Source organism: Magnolia sinica, chromosome 9 (assembly GCF_029962835.1).
Source record: "Magnolia sinica isolate HGM2019 chromosome 9, MsV1, whole genome shotgun sequence".
In the NCBI taxonomy this organism is placed as follows: Eukaryota; Viridiplantae; Streptophyta; class Magnoliopsida; order Magnoliales; family Magnoliaceae; genus Magnolia; species Magnolia sinica.
Genome location: NC_080581.1, coordinates 4,339,188 through 4,357,425, shown reverse-complemented (window position 1 = coordinate 4,357,425; position 18,238 = coordinate 4,339,188). Strand labels below are relative to the sequence as shown.

Below are 18,238 nucleotides of genomic sequence, written 5' to 3'. Positions count from 1 at the left end.
TCTCACCGTTAAAGCGTTCGTAGGGCCCACATAATGTCTATTTTCCATCCAATATGTTCATTAGGTCATACAGACCTGGTTGAAGAGGTAAAAATAATATCAGATTGATACAAAACTTCTTTGACCCCAAAGAAGGATTCAATGGTAGATGTTCAATCCCCCACCGACCTCGGCAGCGTGGTCCACTTGATATTTTGGTCTATCTTAGTTTTGTCTCAAGCATTACACAGAGCTCTCCAAATGGACGGACGGTTTGGATATAACACATACCTCATGGTGGGGCCCACATAACTTAGTGACGTCAACACACCACTGCAGTCGGTGGTGGGCAAAGATGCTGGGTGGGCCCCAAATAGATGTTTGCAAGAAATCCACTCCGTGCATCCGTTTTTCGAGCTTATGTTAGGACATTCAACCAAAAATTAGGTGTATATAATAATTAACTGGACCACATGAGAGGAAACAGTTAGAATTCAGTGAGCACCGTTGAAGCTTTCTTTTGGCCAAAAAATTATTGCTTCAGGCTATCTTTTTATTTTGTTTTCACTTCATCCCATTGGGAATTACCTTATAAACGGTTTGGGTAACTTATAAACGGGAGTGCAGAGGTTTCGAAAATCTGTGAGCAGATTAGCTACATACAGCATCGTAGCTAATATCGTGACTTCACCAAGTTCTGTGGGGCCCACCATGATATATGTGTTGTATCCACACTGTACATCCATTTTTAGAGATCATTTTAGTTCAGGAAAAAAATAATGACTCAGATCCAAATCTCAATTGGAACACACCATAGAAAACAGTGGGGACAGTGGCTACCACCGTTGAAAACTTCCTGGGCCTACCATGATTTTTATTTTGAGATCTAAACCGTTCATAAGTTTAAAAAAGCATGGAATAAGTGAAAAAACAAATATCAGCCTGATTGAAAACATATGTTGTCCCCGGGAATTTTTTAATAGTAGGCATTTAATCCACTGTTTGATGTGGTGGGGTTTACTTAGATTTTTATCGATTCATTCTTTTTCTCCTCACCTAAAATGATCTCTCCAAATGGATGGACGGTGTGGATACAGTATATAGATCATGGTGGGCCACAGAACTTGGTGACGTGATATTCACACTGACGAGTGACGATGTCAGTAGCTAATGTCAGTAGCTAATCCCCGTCCGGAAAATCTTCCATGCGCCCTCTCCCAATACTATTAAAGCTTCTCTCTTCCCAAGTGGAAAAAAACAAGAGTAGTTTCTTCATCTTGCAACAGCTTTCCTCTATGGATTTTAGCAATCGCTGAAAACCCTTTCCGGCCTTTTTCCCTCCTTCTATGTCTCGTCTTCTCATCAATCGCTTGCAGATCTTCAAAATCCGGTAAGAATTCTCTCTCTCTCTCTCTCTCTCTCTCTCTCTCTCTCTCTCATTCATTTCTCTTTTTTGCATTTCTTTCTCTCTCTATCTTCTCTTTGTTTTTCTCTGTCTCATTTTCTCAATCCATCGCTGGCAGATCTTCGTAATCTGGTTAGCATTCTCTCTGTACGGCATTCTCATCAATCGCTACAAGATCTTCAAAATCCGGTTAGAATTCTCTCTCTCTCTCTCTCTCTCTCTCTCTCTCTCTCTCTCTCTCTTTTATTTTCTCATCAATAGCTTGCAGATCTTTAAATCCGGTTAGAATTCCCTCTGTCATTTTCCTTTTTCTTTTTCTTTTTTAGATATTTTCTTTCTTTATTTCTCCATTATCAAATTCTTCCGATCTTGATTCTTTATTTCTTTCAAGAACAAGAAACTCGTTTTAATTCTCTTTGTATTAGATCTTTCTCACTTCTTTGTGGCGTTCGTAGTCTCTGGGGACTGCTTCTGTTTCCGTGTTTGATGAGTTTGGATTCTGATTTCCCTCTGTTTCTCTCTCTCTCTGGAATCGTAATGTCTTTTGGAGTATTGTGCATATTTTATGTTGATTCTTTTGTTGTGTCTTAGAGATTTCGTTGCGGATGTGTTTTTTTTATGGCCTGGGCGTGAGATCATTGATGAGCCCACGTCTATGTATGGTCGGATAATCTGAAGCATCCACCTGGTGCTCCCTACCCTGTTTTGCTCACAGAACTGATATTAACGTAGTGGGCATTGAGAAAGAGGCGATCACCAGCTGCTTCTCAAGAATATCCCTTGAATCCACAATGAAAGAGAAAATCTTAAAAAACGAGAGAAAAAGATTGATCTATTGATGAAAAGTGTTGCTTATAACATATCGAAAGCTTTAGTTTGTGCAAATGGGGCCCCCTCCAGCCCGAATTTGTGCAATCTTGGCCCTTCATTGAGTTGTTCTTTATCCATCCTACATCAGATATCTGCGAATGGGTTACTCCTCACTTGACATTTGAAAATGGAGGATTCGACAATCAGTGGACCATCGTTGTTCATTTGTTTTTACTCCTTGTATGTCGAGACGTCCACAGTAGGGCCGTTCAGGTGGACAGTTTGGATCATCTGATCATTCAGCCATGTGGGGGCTGACAACCTGATGTTGCTTTTTGCACTGTGAGGTGTCCACAATAGTCCTCCAGAAGGATGGTTTGGATCACATGATCATGCATCCATGTGGGTGATGTCAATGGATGGTTCAAGCAATGAACTCAAGCATGACAGCCGCAAACTGTAAAACAATTGTTCAATTGATGATTGTGATAATTTGGATTTGTAACTGTGATATTTACAATACTATACGGATTTTAATATTTTTCTGTCACCTTTACACTTATTTGAGCTTTCTTCTTCTCTTATTGAGTTTTTATATGGCTGAAAGTGTGCTAGTTTAGCCCTGTTCTGAATTTCCATGTTGATCTTTATTTGTATTTTTAGTATGCTGTACTGTGGCATGATTGGTAGGGCTGTCTATGGGTGTGGTTTAGGTCCTGTCCTACAGAACCCTTACCTGGGCTAATCGGGTTTCTAGCCGAGTCCGGGTCCGTGTCCAGTTCTTAGACTTGGATACAGGTCTGCTTGAGGTTTCAAGTTGAGTTTGAGATAAATAACAGCATAGTGTGTAACATAGTCTCCCACAGAAAAATCTATATATATATATATATATATATATATATATATATATATATATATATATATATATATATATATATATATATATATATATATATATATATATATATATATATTTTAGGGTTACAAACTCACACGGCCAAGGTCCCCGCATGCGACGCCGAATAGGCTCGCTAGGCACGAAAAGGGAGGCAACAAAGTCTTGCCGAAGCAAAGGCCACGCAGTGGCGTGAGATGAGCAACCGAGGGCATGCGATGGCCTAAGAGGGGCACATGAGGGATTGCAACGACATGCGATGCCATGTGGCAAGATGCGCTAGCGTGGGAGGGGCACACAGGGCAAGCGAGGCCACACGAGGCCATGGGAGGGGCACACGGGGCATGCGAGGCCACACAAGGCCATGGGAGGGACACATGGGGCACTAACTCAACATTGGCTTGCGAGCGTTGATGTAGGTGGGGCCCATTGATGTTTCTGAGAAATCCACCACGTCCGTTTGTTTTTCCAACTCATGTTAAGGAGTGGGTATAGATGAGGCTGATTTCTAAAATGATCTGGCTCATTTTTGGGCCCACCCCCTAAAATGACCTAGCTAAAATGGTGGATGGGGTGGATTTCTCAAAGACATCACGGTAGGCCCCCGACTTCTTCAATGTACTTGAATGGAAACCAGAGAGAGGTAAAGAGTAGAGGTGTACACGAGTCGAACCGAGTCGAGCTGTACCGGCTCAGTCACTAGCTGACCTTAGCTCGAATTCGACTCAGCTCGGTCCTCGAGCCTGATTGGCCGGCTCGGATCGGTTCGGTCAACAGCTCAGGCCAAATCAAGCCCAGGTCAAGTCGAGTTAGCCTGTGCAGCATTTTCACAAACACATGGACTGCACCTTCAACTGCAGCAGCAATTTTATAGGTATTTCATCAAACACCTTGTAGGCAATATCAAAATCAAGAAAAAAGGTATTTGCTTCATATACATACCTTCCTTGCCACCCGCCGATACTTCATTAAGTCATTTCATCAAACACTTGGTGAGCAACATCAATATCAAAGTAATGAGTCACCGAACTCTTTCAATCCGAGTTTGATTCGAGTTGGGGTTCAATTTGAGTCGAGCTCGAACTTTTTCAAACCGAGTCGAATCGAGCTTTTTCAAGCTGAGTCCAGCGAGCTAGCTGAGCTAACTCGGTTCGTGTACAGCCATAGGAAAGAGTGTTTCAACAACGGGTGTTCAATATATGTTTTTTCTTTTTGTGTGGCCCACTTGAGTTCTAGATCTTCCTAATTTTTGGGGCAACATCCTAAAATGATCCAAGGAAACTAGTTGATGGGGCAAATTTGTCAAAAACATCAATGTGGGTCCTAAGTGTTTCAACTAGGGAATGTTCAAGCTCCATTGTTCCCTACTGTGTGGCCCTTGAGTTTTGAATATGCCTAAATTTTGGTTTGTAGTGCTAAAATGATCTGAAAAAATTGATGGACGTGATGGATTTCTTAGAAACATTACGATAGGCCCCACAATTGTATTAATGGTGGGACTTCAATAACCCCAGTGTTTCCTGCTGCGTGCCCCATTTGAATTTTGGATCTGCTTCATTTTTGGGCTCACATCATAAAATGATATAGTGAAGCTGTTGGATGTGGTGGATTTCTCACAAACATAATAGTGGGCCCCACAATTGTTATAATGGTGACCATTCAGTGTAAGGGTGCACACGGGTCGGTTCTGTCCGGTTCTGGGGTGAAACTGGAACCGAACCGTTCCTAACAGTTCTACGATTTTCAGAACCGGAACCGGACCGTTAGCACCCTAGAACCAAACCGGAACCGGACCGTGAAAAACGGTTCAATTCAGGATCGGTTCCACGGTTCTGGGCTTTTAACAATATACACCAGTTTTAATTTCTGAAAAGTGGAGCATGCATGGCGTGACATGAATTGGAGATACAAACTACATGCATGTGTTAGCACCTTTTGTTTAGTCTGCCACTTTTTTAAGTGGCTTTAAGCCAACAAAGACAGAGTACGGTGTTAAGGTTCTTAAGAGAAAATGTAGGATCCTTAACTTGAGGGTTTGAACAATATACAATGATTTTTTTATTATGAAAAGTAAGGCCCATGTTTTAGAAGTTTAAATCACTCATTGAAAATGTCCTCGACATGACAAAAGAGAATACAACAACAGCCCATGAAAATTTCCAAAATTAGCCATTGAAACCTTCCAAACCTGGATGTTTTTGGCACATAGTCCATGCATGGTGGAATGCAAGAGATCAGTGATCTGGATGACTGATCCATTTGGGCGCCATTTGTCAGTACTGAAAACCCAAATATACTGAGCGAAGCCTGAAGTTAAGGATCATATAATTCCTCATTAGAGTAATCTTCTCAAGTGTGACAGCAGGAAAGATGCAACATAGGTGAAAAAAGGATCGGTTCCATGGTTCGGATCCACGGTTTGGATCAACGGTTCGGTTCACGGTTCGGTTCGATTTTACATGGCCCTAAATCGGAACCGAACTGTATCCAAGGTTTTTGGAAATTTTGAACTGGAACCGAAACCGGAACCGATGCAGTCTAGAACAGGACCAAACCAGACCATTGGATCGATTTCGGTCCGGTTCCACGGTTCTACCGGTTCGATGTGCACCCCTAATTCAGTGCCCATTGTTTTGTGCCGTGTGGCTCATGGGAGTTTTGGAATTGGCTCATTTTTGGGGATGTGGATTAGCCATTTACAGGTGTTGAGTAGCGAGACTCTCTACTGAAGTGTCGTCACCATGTTCTGTGGGACCCACCATGATATATGTGTTGTATCCACACCATCCATCCATTTTGAGATATCAATTTAGGGCATGAGACAGAATGAAACAGATCCATAGCTCGAGTGACCCACTGCAAGAAATAGTGGAGAGAGTGATGCCCACCCTTAAAAATTTCTAAGGGCCACAAAAGTTTTGGATCAAGCTGAAATTTGTGTTTTCCCTTCTTTCATGTCTGTCTTAACTTATGAACACGTGGGATCTCAAATAAACATCACAGTGGACCTTAGGAAGGTTTCAATGGTGGGCATCACTCTCTCCACTTTTTTCTGTGGTGGGGGTCTACTCAAGCTTTGGATCTTTCCCAGTCTTTCTCTCATGCCATAAAATGATCTCTCCAAATGGATGGACAGTGCGGATACAACACATACATCATGGTAGGTCCCACAGAACTTGGTGAGGTTACTTTAGTACCGAGTCTCGCTGCTCAACCTGTCACTCCATCAATATCTAACGTCCCATTTTTGGGCTCAGGCCATAAAACTTTCTAGCAAAACTAGTGGATGGGATGGATTTGTCAGAAACATCAAGGTGAGCCTCGATTGTGTTTCAATGACAGGCGTTCAATTGCCATCGTTTCTTGTCATGTCGTCCAGTCAAGTTTTGGTTCTGACTCATTTTTGGGCTCACGCCCTAAAATGATACGGAGAAACTGATGAATGGGTGGATTTGTCACAAATATCATGGCGGCCCCACTTAGGCAATCCGTGTCTCTTTTGGTGTGTTTAGCTACCCTTAAAGTCCATCTCTCTCCCGATGACTCTTTTCTCTCTACTCTATGCAAGAAATCCTCCCCACTCTCTCAGCTCTGTCATCTGATCATTTGCGGGGCCCTAGTATTGATGACTTACGTCTCAATGATCACAACTAATGGACGATCCTATCCATTTGATGTGTGGCCATTAAAGTGAAGTAGGAAAACAAAAATAGTTTAGAAGTACAAATATGTAGTGGGCTAAATTGTCCATAAAGTAATCAATAAGATTTTGTCGACGGGTTTTATTTTTGAAACGTACTCCATCTTTCTTGATGCCAATACATGGGTGGACCCTATCGATGCATCACTATTCTCACATCCACCTTTGAAACCTTCCTAGGGCGCACCGGCATGTTTATTTGTCATCCAACTTGTTTATACGGTTACACAAACCTGGATGCAGGGAAAACAAACTACTGAGATATGCATGCTCTTTGTAATCATATTCCCATATATCACCCCAGGGTGAAATGAAATGATTTATTTAATAGGATTAGTGGAAGTAACAGATTGAGACACTCAACAGAAAATTCAATCAGAAAGATGAATAATCCATAATCAGGAGCTCGCACTTAATAATAACGTGGTACATTTCATAGCCATCCAATCTTTTTGATTGGATGGTTGTTGGGTGTGACATGTGAGGACCATTCTCAAGGTGTTCTTCCCACCAAATTGAAAGTGCAGAAGGTGCCATTGCAATATCTTGTGCAAGTTTGATGGGGACCACCGCCATCGAGAACCAGTACACCCATTGCCAAAAGTGCAGAAATTACCACATGGTCTGGGCAAACTTGCCTGTACCACATGCGGTGAGCCCCACCAGACTCTTTTCCAAGATTTTTTGGATTCTACCCAAAATTGTCATTTTTTGGTTGAAGTGCTCATGTGGTATGCATGATGATGTTGTTATGCAGATTCTTTCCTGTGGGTAGGGGAAAGGTCTTAATGTCAAAGGATTCTCCATCATTCTCTTCATCCAGAAGCTCACGAAGGTCATTCCTTGAAGAATCATAGCTAGATATTCACGTTATTTCTGGACTAATGGCAATGTCTGATGAACTGGAAAACTCTGGCAAATTGGTTGTGAGGCCTGAGCAGCACGGATTGATGGAAGACTCTCGTGGTGCAAGGGTAGATTCAAACAAGCTAGACGAAGCAGCGTCTAAGAAGTCTGATGTTCAGGAAGAGGAAGTTACTACTGGAGGGTTCCGAGAAAGCAATGGGGACCGAGAGAGCATGAGAGCCCCAGATACAACAGAATCAGGCACAGCTAGAGGTGAAAATGCTGATCCATTTGAAAGTATTGAGGCACATGATCATCACCAGTTTGAGGAAAAAGAATTCAAGGCTAAGATTACATGTGGCAACAGACTTATAGGGTACAGGAAATATAAAGTGTTATCTTTTGACATGAATTCCATAAAAAGAAATGAGGTTACCAGTGGAGGTACTGAATGTGTAGGTTTAGATTGGCTGGATGGTTTAGACGGTGCTCCCAACGGATATTTTCCACAAAATGGGAACTCTTCTCAGCTGAACAAAACAAGACCTCTGTTTCGGCTTTTTGCTGTTAAAGATGGCCACGCTGCTTTTGAGGAAACCCAACCGGTGCTTCCAACCCAAGGGCCTGGAATTGTATCATGCGATAATGGGGGCTTTGTGAACCAACAAAGGGACGGTTTCCCTGGTGTGGAAGTGGTCTCTCCATTCAAGAAAGGGTTGCATGAAAAAAATGTTGATCGGCTTGAGAAACCAGATTGTCAATTGGAAAGTACTGGGGAACATCATCAGTCTCAATCTGATGATGTTGGATTGTTTGACGAAAAAAAAAGTGGTCAGTGAAGGTGTTTTAAAGGCTAAGATTACATGTGGCGACAGACTTACAGGGTACAGGAAATATGAAGTGTTGTCTTTTGACATGAATTCCATAAAAGGAAATCAGGTTACGAGTGGAGGTACTGAATGTATAGGGCTGGATGGTTTAGACAGTGCTCACAAAGGGTATTTTCCACAAAATGGGAACTCTACTGCAAACTTGCCTACAAAAGACAACACTGTTTCTGATCAAACGGGCCCTCCCATTGCAGCCCTGCAGCTCAGTGTCAAAGATGAAAGTGCGAGAGAAAGCGAAAGTCCTGTTGCAGTAGGGGTAAGATTCCACTTTGCTGTTTAGAAGGTGTTTTTACGGTACTATAGGTTGTGTTTGGATGTTCCTGCTGCCCAAGGCAGATGGGTTGCATTCCACCCGTCCAAAACATGAGCAAGATAAGAAAAAGCGTTTACATTATCTTGTCTTGGAGCTGAAAATAATGGAAACAAGATGCATATTGTGTGCCAAAATCACCAAACACAAATGCGATTGGCAGAGTACATCCAACCAGGCCATTTCCCACTTAACCGTATGAGCAGATCTTGTGTAACTGATCTTTCTTTTGTATGCTGCAGGATGGATCCAGTTCGAGCCAAGATGGAAATGCCTCTTTCAATGTGTGTTGTGATGTTTGGGATTGGCTTCGTGGGGAGCGTGGACAGGGGTGCGTAGCCTACAGATGCAACCTTTGCTGTTGCGTCCAACAGATTATACTGAAGCTTCTGCCATCGTCTGCAGCAATTCCAGCAGAATTCTAGCCATTCGCAAGCTTGAACTCGAATTGCAGCTATATGCATGGCTGTAAACAGGAAATCCGTGAGAAATCTCATATCGTGGGGTCCTTTTTCATGGGTTGAATAATTAGCTGCATTACAATCATCTTTCGTATACATCTCATTTCTATTAGCATTTTGATATCTTGCTTTGATACTGTTGATTGGTGAAAGTAAATACATTTCATTTGTGTCATACACTTCTAAATGTCATTTTTTTTCAGTAGATGGGCTGTTTCTGGATCATTTGATAGAAATTTCAAACATTTCATTTGATTTCCTCTGAATAATACTTGGATGTACTTTTTTCGTTGTTCCTTAATATGATCCCCCTTCTTCTTTTTTTTAATCTTCTTTTTTAGCACATTTAAAGCAGGAGTTTCCTTGTTTAGGGCCTCTATTTGATTTATGAACTCAGTGTTCAAGTTGTGCCTGGGTCTAAGTTGAGCAAATTCAAGTTGGGTTAGGTCGGTTGGGAATGATCACTTGTATTTGGGTTGGATCTACTTGGGTTGGTTAGAGTTAAGAGGATTTGGTTTGGGTTCAAGTTGGGTATGTGGTTCAGTGATGCAAACCGTTGATATGATGGCCCTTGCTGACGCACCCAAAAATTGGAACCAAGCTATTGAGCGTTTAGCCTTTTCTTTTCACCCTCGACTTACATCTGTACACGAGACATTGTTGGTTGGTCAATGGCATGATGTTAGCCTGTAGAGAACATGACAGGAATGGGAGACCTGTACACGTGAAGTCGGGCTGAAATAACTAAGACCAGAGCCCAGCCCACGTGCCTAGATAATAGGCCCACAGATGAATTTAGGGCTGTACACGAGCTTGGCTCGATCTACCTCGACTTGACTTGAATCGAACAACGACTTGAGGCGAGCCAAGCTTCATATGACCCAGCTTGTTCTGAAAACAAACCAAGTTCGAACATAGTAGAGCTTGACTCGACTCCAACTGAGCTCGAATATATATTATATTATATATATTATTATATTTAAAAAAATTTTAAAAATTAAAACTTCAACTTCAACCATATCTTTTCTTACCATTTCCTCTCTCTCTCTCTCCCTGCCACTAACCCGAGATTGACCCTTCCTCTGCCCAACTTGTCTCACTCCAATGGTAAGCTCAAGGCTGAGTGCGAGCTTGATCTCGAGGAGAGCAAGGATGATCCAAGCCAAGCTTGACCCACCCCGACTCCACTCGGCTCAGCTTGATGTACAGCCCTACAGATGATCCAGGCTCTCCATGCCGGACGGTGCCCTCTTTAGTCCCAGGGCCTATTTGGGGTGTGTGTGAAGAAAGGAAAACGAGATCATGTCCACTCTCTGGATGTTTTGTTTTATACACAGCCTTATATCTGCCAAAACTTCGTTCGAGAATCGTATAATTTAATCAAATGGACTACATCCACACCGTCCACTGTGGATGTAGCAACCAAGTCTGTGGGGCCCGCTGTGTTGTAAATGCAACATCCACACCGTCCATCATGTACTACCCTTGATTTTAAGCCATAAGGAGAAAAATCAGCTAGGTCCGCAGCTCAAAGAGGCACACCACGTCGAATGATGGGATGGGATGCCGACCATAGGCATTTGTGCGGTGCCACCATGGTGCACATCTTTCATCAAAACCATTAAGCAGGAGCTTGAGGCAGGCTGCACCATATGAACCTGACTGAGGAAGTGGATTGAGTGTGCTGCACGCGGCCCAACTGGGATCCCACAACACCAACTTGGTACTGCATGCTATCGGAAAAGTTGATATGTGTGCTTTATTCATTTTTCCAGCTCATTTTAGGTCGCGAGCTAAAAAAAAAGGAGTCATATGTCTCAGGTGGACTACACCAGTGAAAGACCGCCCACTATTAAGAACTGAGCCACAAAAGTTTTGGATCAGATTTATGATTTCCCTTCATCTAGGTCTTTGTGACCTAATCACCAGGTTAGATGGCAAAAACACATTACAGTGGGTCTTAAAAAGTTTTTAATGGTGGCCATTCAATCACCCATGTTTGTTGTTGTGTGGTCCACATAAGATTTTGATGTGCCGCATTTATTGGTTCATGCCATAAAATGAGCTGGCAAAATGGATGGACAGCGTGGATAAAACATATACATTAGGCCCACAGAGGTATTCGATTAGCAGACAACACTCCCACTCGGACCCGAATGGAGTGCTACCCACGTTCTCTCCCGAGCTCAGCACAGGCTGGGGCTACGATGGGCTGCCATGATTTATGGCTTTATCATACCCTTCATTTTTTTTCATATCATTTTAGGTTATAAGTTTTAAAAAAATGAGGCTTATCTAAGGCTCCAGTGGACCACCTGACATGAAACAATAATAATAATGACGCCCACTGTTGAAACCTTGCTAAGGCCACGCAGATGTTTATTTGCTATCCAACCTTTTCATAGGGTCATGTAGCAGAGCAAATGAAATACTACGGGTTTTCAAGGGCCGTGTAAGAATTCGGCTCCTGAATTCTCAGGTGTCATGGGTGCCCTAATGGACTTCAGATTTTAAGTACGTTTAGATGATCTCATAAACAATGGAGAGTTTAGCAGAGCATAAAGCGTAAGTAAGTCATAAAGCAATATCAAGTGTCACTAAATATAAAAATATCCAAACACAAATCTAAAATCATCTAAATAGGAAACTAGTGTCACCGATACATGACCCAAAGCGACTAGAGTCCTGGCCCATACCCTGCGGTAGCCCGAACTCAGATTAGAAGGATCCGCCGAAAGTCTGGGAGTAGAGAAGCTCCTCTTCCCTATCCATACTCACCTCGCTCGGCTCGTCGAGCTCCGCTTCACCTGCATCTAGTAAAGGGTCTGGTTGGTATTTTAAAACACCATCCCAGATTGGGAATGAGTAGCTAACTCAGTGGTTACTATTAGCCTTAAGTTACAACAAGCATCAATTATATGTTGAATTTAATGAAAGACATACATTCACAGATCCCTAACTAATATTGTTAATGTATATGCATGTATTATGATATGATGCATGACCTCGCAACAACACTCCCTCGAGCGACTTCATCTCATGGTCGCACATGATCAACACTCTCTCATTGCGACCTCAACTGCCGAGTCGCCAAATACTATATAATGCGATGTATGAATAATGTTAGCCGAGTATTTAATTAATTCTGTTCATCCAGCAGATTGGGAAAACTAGTACGCCCCACGATGTCAATGCCCTAAACTGGTTGCAAGGCCAAAACACCCTAATGTGTGAGGCTAAGACCCTACAATCCTTGATCCCGTCGGATTTTCCCATCCCCGACCTCAAGCATATGGGGGTGCTGAAATGTGGAATCACTCGCCGTCACTACGGGGAGGCTCATCACCCCAGCGTAGGCCAACAACACGGATACAGTGTCTCATTCCACCATGCCCGGCTCTCTAGTCAGTGGATTGGTTTCAAATGGTTATCAATAGGCTTCAGTGGGCGAATGGTGTTCCATGTTCCATTCATGCATGAGCAGACAGGGTTAACAAACAATGGTTAGTCAGTACGTGGCCAAACCGGGTGAGTTCAAGAGAGTACGTGATGAGCAACATTGGGTACAAGCGACCCATGTAGTCCAACTACTGTGGCCCAATCGCACTCGCCCAAACCCGCTAATTTAGCCGCGGATGGTCCTACCAACGGGACCACCTTCTCTCACCTCCATTTCCTGACCAACCAGGGGGGTTTTAAAGGTATTTAATAGCACTCCAACAAATTAGAATCCATCAAATAACACAAGTAATGCTATGCATTCATACTTCTAACACAATTTCAGATTTTCTCTATAATCACAACTACTAACAATATTAAGAAATAAATGTGTATGTGTGTGGTGTGGGTTAAAGAGGAAGCCAAGCATTTCATATACCTCATAGTATAAAGAATACACAAGGGTTAGTGCATCAAACATGTTATGAGGAAAACATCGCAAGAATCAATCAAGACATGAACATACAATCATCAAATACATACCCAATCATATGAAAGACAACAAACATTCCATAGCATTTCACATTGATTGAAATGTTCAAAGTGAAGTCTTTCCTAGGTTTTCTCTAGATTGTCCAATACATCACTTAATCAAGCATAATCATTAGATTCATACTAAAATTGGTGCTAGGCCACCTAAAAATAATAGTCCGCACCTATGAATCATTGAGAGCTCTAGGAAATGAGCTAAGGTTGTCAAGCTCGCGGGTGGATTCGTAGAGATCCTGAGCCAAATGAACTTGCATTTAGGGTTATATGCAAATCATGGCTCAACACAAAATATTATAAAAAGATGGGTGCTTACCTCCCCCAATCGGTTGGAAATGGAGCTTGGAGTTGTGGATGTGAGAGAAAGGAAGGCGATTTGCTAAGGTTCCAAGTTTCCTTAGCTCCTCCACCAATAACATCCTCCTTCACTCTCTCCTTCCTCTCTTCCTTCCCCTTTTTCTGTCATCTCTTTCTTTTCTCTAAGGTAAATTTCTATGGAGAGAGGGGTGCCCCAAAAGAAGCCCTTATATAGGGCTAGATTTGGTGTAAATGGCCCTAAGGGCTAGGTTTTTACTATACTAGACCTATTTGAGTGTCTTTCTAAGCTCTAGGGCCCACTATAAGGTGTACATATTGATATACACCGTAGGATAGTTAGCCCTAATGATGATCTACGTATGGATGTGATCGGCCCACCATTTGGATGCGCCGATCGACAGATATGATTAGAAGTCTGTTCAACGGTCACCGATGGTCAATCGGGGCCGCGGCTATACGGATATGAGCAAGAAAATATCTTTACTCTACGTGTGAAGTTTGGTCGTAAACCGACGGTCCGAAATCATCAACTTTGCATAAGAGTGGACGACCCAATTCACTTAAGTTTCAGCTTCTTCCTTTAGGGTATTTGCATTTCTCATGCACTCGTCCTTTGGCTCAAGTTGAGCGGTTCTAGACAGTACCGAGGTCCGACTCCCACGATAGACGTTAAGCCCAATAAGACAGACATTATTCTATAATTTTGGAACTAGTGGCCCACCAACGAGCGGTCTAGAACTTGTTCAGAAAATCGGAGCATTTATGGAATGAATTAGGTATTGAGATTTCTCGTGGGCATTGATTAGGGTTTGGATTAACTATGTTCATAGTGTGGCCTATTTATAACTAGTGAAAGTACAGATTTGGTCATAATTACTCTAAACCATCAGTTTTAAGCTAAAAGAGTAATGGGGTTAATTTGGTCTATTAGTCAAGATCTGAGCCTTATTTGACTTGGCTTTAGTTAGATCTTTAATTTAGTGATAATTGTCTTGATTAGTTAGCGATGGATCGGTTAGATTTGGGTCCTATGTGAGTAAATCATGGGGTTATAGCTGATGTTCAAGTGATCGGGCGGATTCGTCGGCTTCCTACGGTTGATTAATCGGACTTGTGTGATTCTTTACTAGTACCACCTCTGTATAAACTAACATTAAGTGCTAATGATCATTAAGTGATATTATAAGTTAATTAATAAAAAAAATTTCAAGAATTTTTTGAAAATTCAAAACAGTGAAAATCCAAAATGCTACAGCAAAATTGACGGGTGGGGTGGATAAAACTCATACATCAAGGTAGCCCATCAGAGCTGTATCATGGCAGCGGTAATACCCAAACCCATCGTGCCATCGGGCGTGGATGGGTTGGACCCCTAATTGTGTGGCCACTAGGATATACATGACTACATCCATGCAGTTTAGAAGCACATTTTAGGGCATGAACCAAGAAATATAGTTCTAAATCTCTTATGGACCATAGTGCATGAGGCCACGAAAGATTTAGATCAAGGTGATTTTTGTGTGGTCTTTTCATCCACGCCTTTATGACCTTATCAAAAGGTTGGATGGCAAATAAACAATACTGTGAAATCTATGAATTTTTTGACGGATGGAATTCAATCACAGCTTTTTCTTGCACTGTGGCCATCTAAGATTTGGGTCAGCTTGATTTTTTCCGATAATGCCCTAGAACGTGGATATAAGGCACACATGTCACTTTGATCCCCACAGTCAGGGGTCCCACCTTCCTCGGTGGTTCCTGGGATCCACCTAAGCCACGCTCCTCGTGTCCACATGGAAACGTGGCCGCAAACGAGCAGCTCTCGTAATCAACGTAACGGAATAGGATTCTGACACGTGTTCATCTGCTATTGGTTGGATCTTGCATACCTCAGCTATATAACGAAAAACCCTAGATGTTAAGATATGAAACGCCCCTCTTCCTCTCTCTTCTCACTGATTTTCAGAATCCCTCTGGGTTTTCCGTCATTATTTGGATTGTTTTTTCTTTTTTCTTCATTCTTCTTTCTTTCTAGGCTCTATATCTGAGTCAACAGCTGGTGCCAGTCCATGGTAACCTGTCTGCCGCTTGGAGCCGATACGAACCGTCCAGTCGAAGATTGCATGAATCTCAACCGTCGGTTCATGCCACAATACCTGGCAACATTTGTTTTTTCTTCTTTTATTTTTCTATATGTTTATGATATTATTTTCCTTTTTTATTTTATTTTTTTGTAAAAAATCATTTTTGATATCTGACCCTATCACTATATGACCGAAAGTGATAGATGGTTAAGGAGAGGTGCAAAAGCCAGATCAACGGTCTGGATTGCTGGACCATATGGTTCCCATTCGTCCATATTTGAAATTCTGATTGATGGCTCTAGTTCAGACACGGGGGTTTTGTTTATTCAATAACAGACCACCTTTTGCATAGTGCCTAAAGAGATGTTGTTGCTACACGATTGTTGGAAGTGCAGATCACCGTTGCTTCCTTCGAATTTGAAGCAATCACATTCTATTTCAATCTCAGCCGTTTCTTTTATTCTATTGTTTTTTTTTCTTTTTTTATTCACCTGTTTAGACGAGGGTGATTGATTCGAACCATGGCCTTTTCTTTTTGATGATGACATCTGTTTTTCCATGCCTATTAATTATTGGACTTTATTAAATGAACGGTTATGATGCATCTACCCCGATTGTGTGGATTGGTCGCTATTCAAACATTAAACCTATTAAACAAGTGTTGACAATCAACCGTCCGCATGAAGTCCCGTGATTGGATGGACAGGATCGTTGAGATTTTGGTTATTTATGCAAGGTGGATGGATGGACCATGGACTAGTATGGTGACTGTCTTTGATTTGGCCACGTGCATCTCTTAGCGATGGGGACAGGACGGCCATGGCCTATGATCCGGAACTACAGGAAGCACCTACCGTCAGAAGCTAGGTGGGGTCCACCATAATGTTTGTGAGAAATCCACCCCGTTCATCCGTTTTGATGGCTCATGATTAGGACGGGCACTGGTGGAGATTAAAGACAATGCTCACCATTGAAACATCTGTGGATCCACTGAAGCTGACTTTTAGGATAGGCAACGGTGGGGATTAACCCAACGCTCACCAATGAAACATCTAAGGGTCCACTGAAGTGCTAATAATTTTTGTTTTCAATTCATCCCAGTGTAAATGACTGCCATGAACCGTTTGGATGGCATATTAGCTTGAAGGTGGACCTTTGGAAGGTTTCAACGGTAGCGATCTTCCTCTCCAACTTTTTTCTGTTGCATGCCCACTTTAGTTTTGGATTTGCCTGAGCTCTTTGCAAAATGGGTGAATGGGTTTCTCACACAAGCATTGGTATTGAATCAAGATATCAGAACAGAGACTTGAATCTGAATGGTATTTCCTGAAGGCAGTGTTCACTATTTGCTGAAGCAGGCATAGCTAAAAAAGAGAATGGTTGTTAGTAGTGAATCCCAAAGTAGGGAAGAATGTGATGTTGAATTAGTTAAGTAGAAGAGGCTGTCTATGATATTGGTTTTCAAAAGAAAGCAGAGGAGGTTGATGCAGAAAACTGTATTGTTGAGAATATTGGAGGCTAGAAGAGTATGGATGTAAATATTGAGAAACTGATTGTCATTTGAGAAGAATTGAAGAATATGATGCTGGTGATGACAACAACATTATTTCACAAGCCCAAGAACTACAGTGCTATGGCATTTGACAATTGTGATATATTGGGCATGTTTCTGAAGAATGGAAGGCAGACATGATCTAGGGTAGCTGGGAGAATCATAAATAAGGTAGGATCAAGAGAGAACAATGTAAAGTAAGACCTTTTTTTTGTGAGAATGAATTCAACCATTGCTTGTGTTTCAGTGGTAGTCTTGCAAGAGTTTCAACATGAGGTCATGTCTTCAGGTCCTAAAAATGGGGGCATTTTTATTTTTTTTACACACAATGACATAATTGTAAGTATTACATATTTCTCTGTATGACTGTATAATGCCCAACTCTGCAAAAACAGCGTATGCCACTATGGTATGAGCTGTCCATGGGGTAGATGTAATGATTCTACATGTATTTTAATCATCCAACTAATTTTGTGGATTTTATGAACTGATACTAATTCATTTTGAAAATTGCCCGGAAATAAAAAATGACATAAAAATGAAAAATGAGATACAAAATTCTGATCCAAGGCTGTATTATAACCATCGACACTAAAAAAAACAGGAAATAAAAACAATTAGCTGAATTTTTTGTACTGATACTATTCATTCCAAAAGTAACCTAAAACTAAATAATAATGATAATAAAAATAATAATGTTCAAAATTTTAATCTAAGGCATGCACATGTAGGTATAATGATTTTACATGTAATTCATCCATCCATACTCATGGGATATAAATTAATAATAATAATAATAATAATATCCCATTTTGCTAGCAAGCATCATTGTGGGTCAGGAAGGTTTCAGCTGTGAGCATCTCCATCCTGATTGTTTCTTGTGGTGTTGGCCTACTTGAATTTTAAGTTTACCTGATTGATGGATAACCCAACCACTTGTAATGTCGGTATATGGCTCTACTAGATTTTGATTCTTCTATCTTTGCCTCTACAGTGGATAT

The 18,238-nt window shown here is 41.6% G+C and overlaps 2 protein-coding genes across 2 annotated transcripts; both read left to right on the top strand.

The window, feature by feature from the left end:
• Nucleotides 1–1,686: 1,686 nt before the first annotated feature.
• On the top strand, nt 1,687–8,295 carry LOC131256304 (uncharacterized). The gene is made up of 3 exons (XM_058257269.1): nt 1,687–1,874; nt 7,547–8,185; nt 8,229–8,295. The coding sequence occupies exons 2-3, from the start codon at nt 7,674–7,676 to the stop codon at nt 8,293–8,295; spliced, it is 579 nt and encodes a 192-aa protein (XP_058113252.1). The 5' UTR covers nt 1,687–1,874; nt 7,547–7,673.
• LOC131256703 (uncharacterized) lies at nt 8,232–9,593 on the top strand. The gene is made up of 2 exons (XM_058257699.1): nt 8,232–8,781; nt 9,078–9,593. Exons 1-2 carry the CDS (start codon nt 8,356–8,358, stop codon nt 9,258–9,260), a joined length of 609 nt encoding a protein of 202 aa, XP_058113682.1. The 5' UTR covers nt 8,232–8,355; the 3' UTR covers nt 9,261–9,593.
• Nucleotides 9,594–18,238: the final 8,645 nt, after the last annotated feature.

Excerpts from the sequence above, each read along its gene's own strand:
- LOC131256703 (XM_058257699.1), top strand. The coding sequence starts at position 8,356 with ATGAAAAAAATGTTGATCGGCTTGAGAAACCAGATTGTCAATTGGAAA. Across the intron at positions 8,782-9,077 it reads AAAGTCCTGTTGCAGTAGGG|GATGGATCCAGTTCGAGCCA; the intron begins GTAAGATTCCAC and ends TGTATGCTGCAG.
- LOC131256304 (XM_058257269.1), top strand. The coding sequence starts at position 7,674 with ATGGCAATGTCTGATGAACTGGAAAACTCTGGCAAATTGGTTGTGAGG. Across the intron at positions 8,186-8,228 it reads CTGAACAAAACAAGACCTCT|GAAACCCAACCGGTGCTTCC; the intron begins GTTTCGGCTTTT and ends GCTGCTTTTGAG.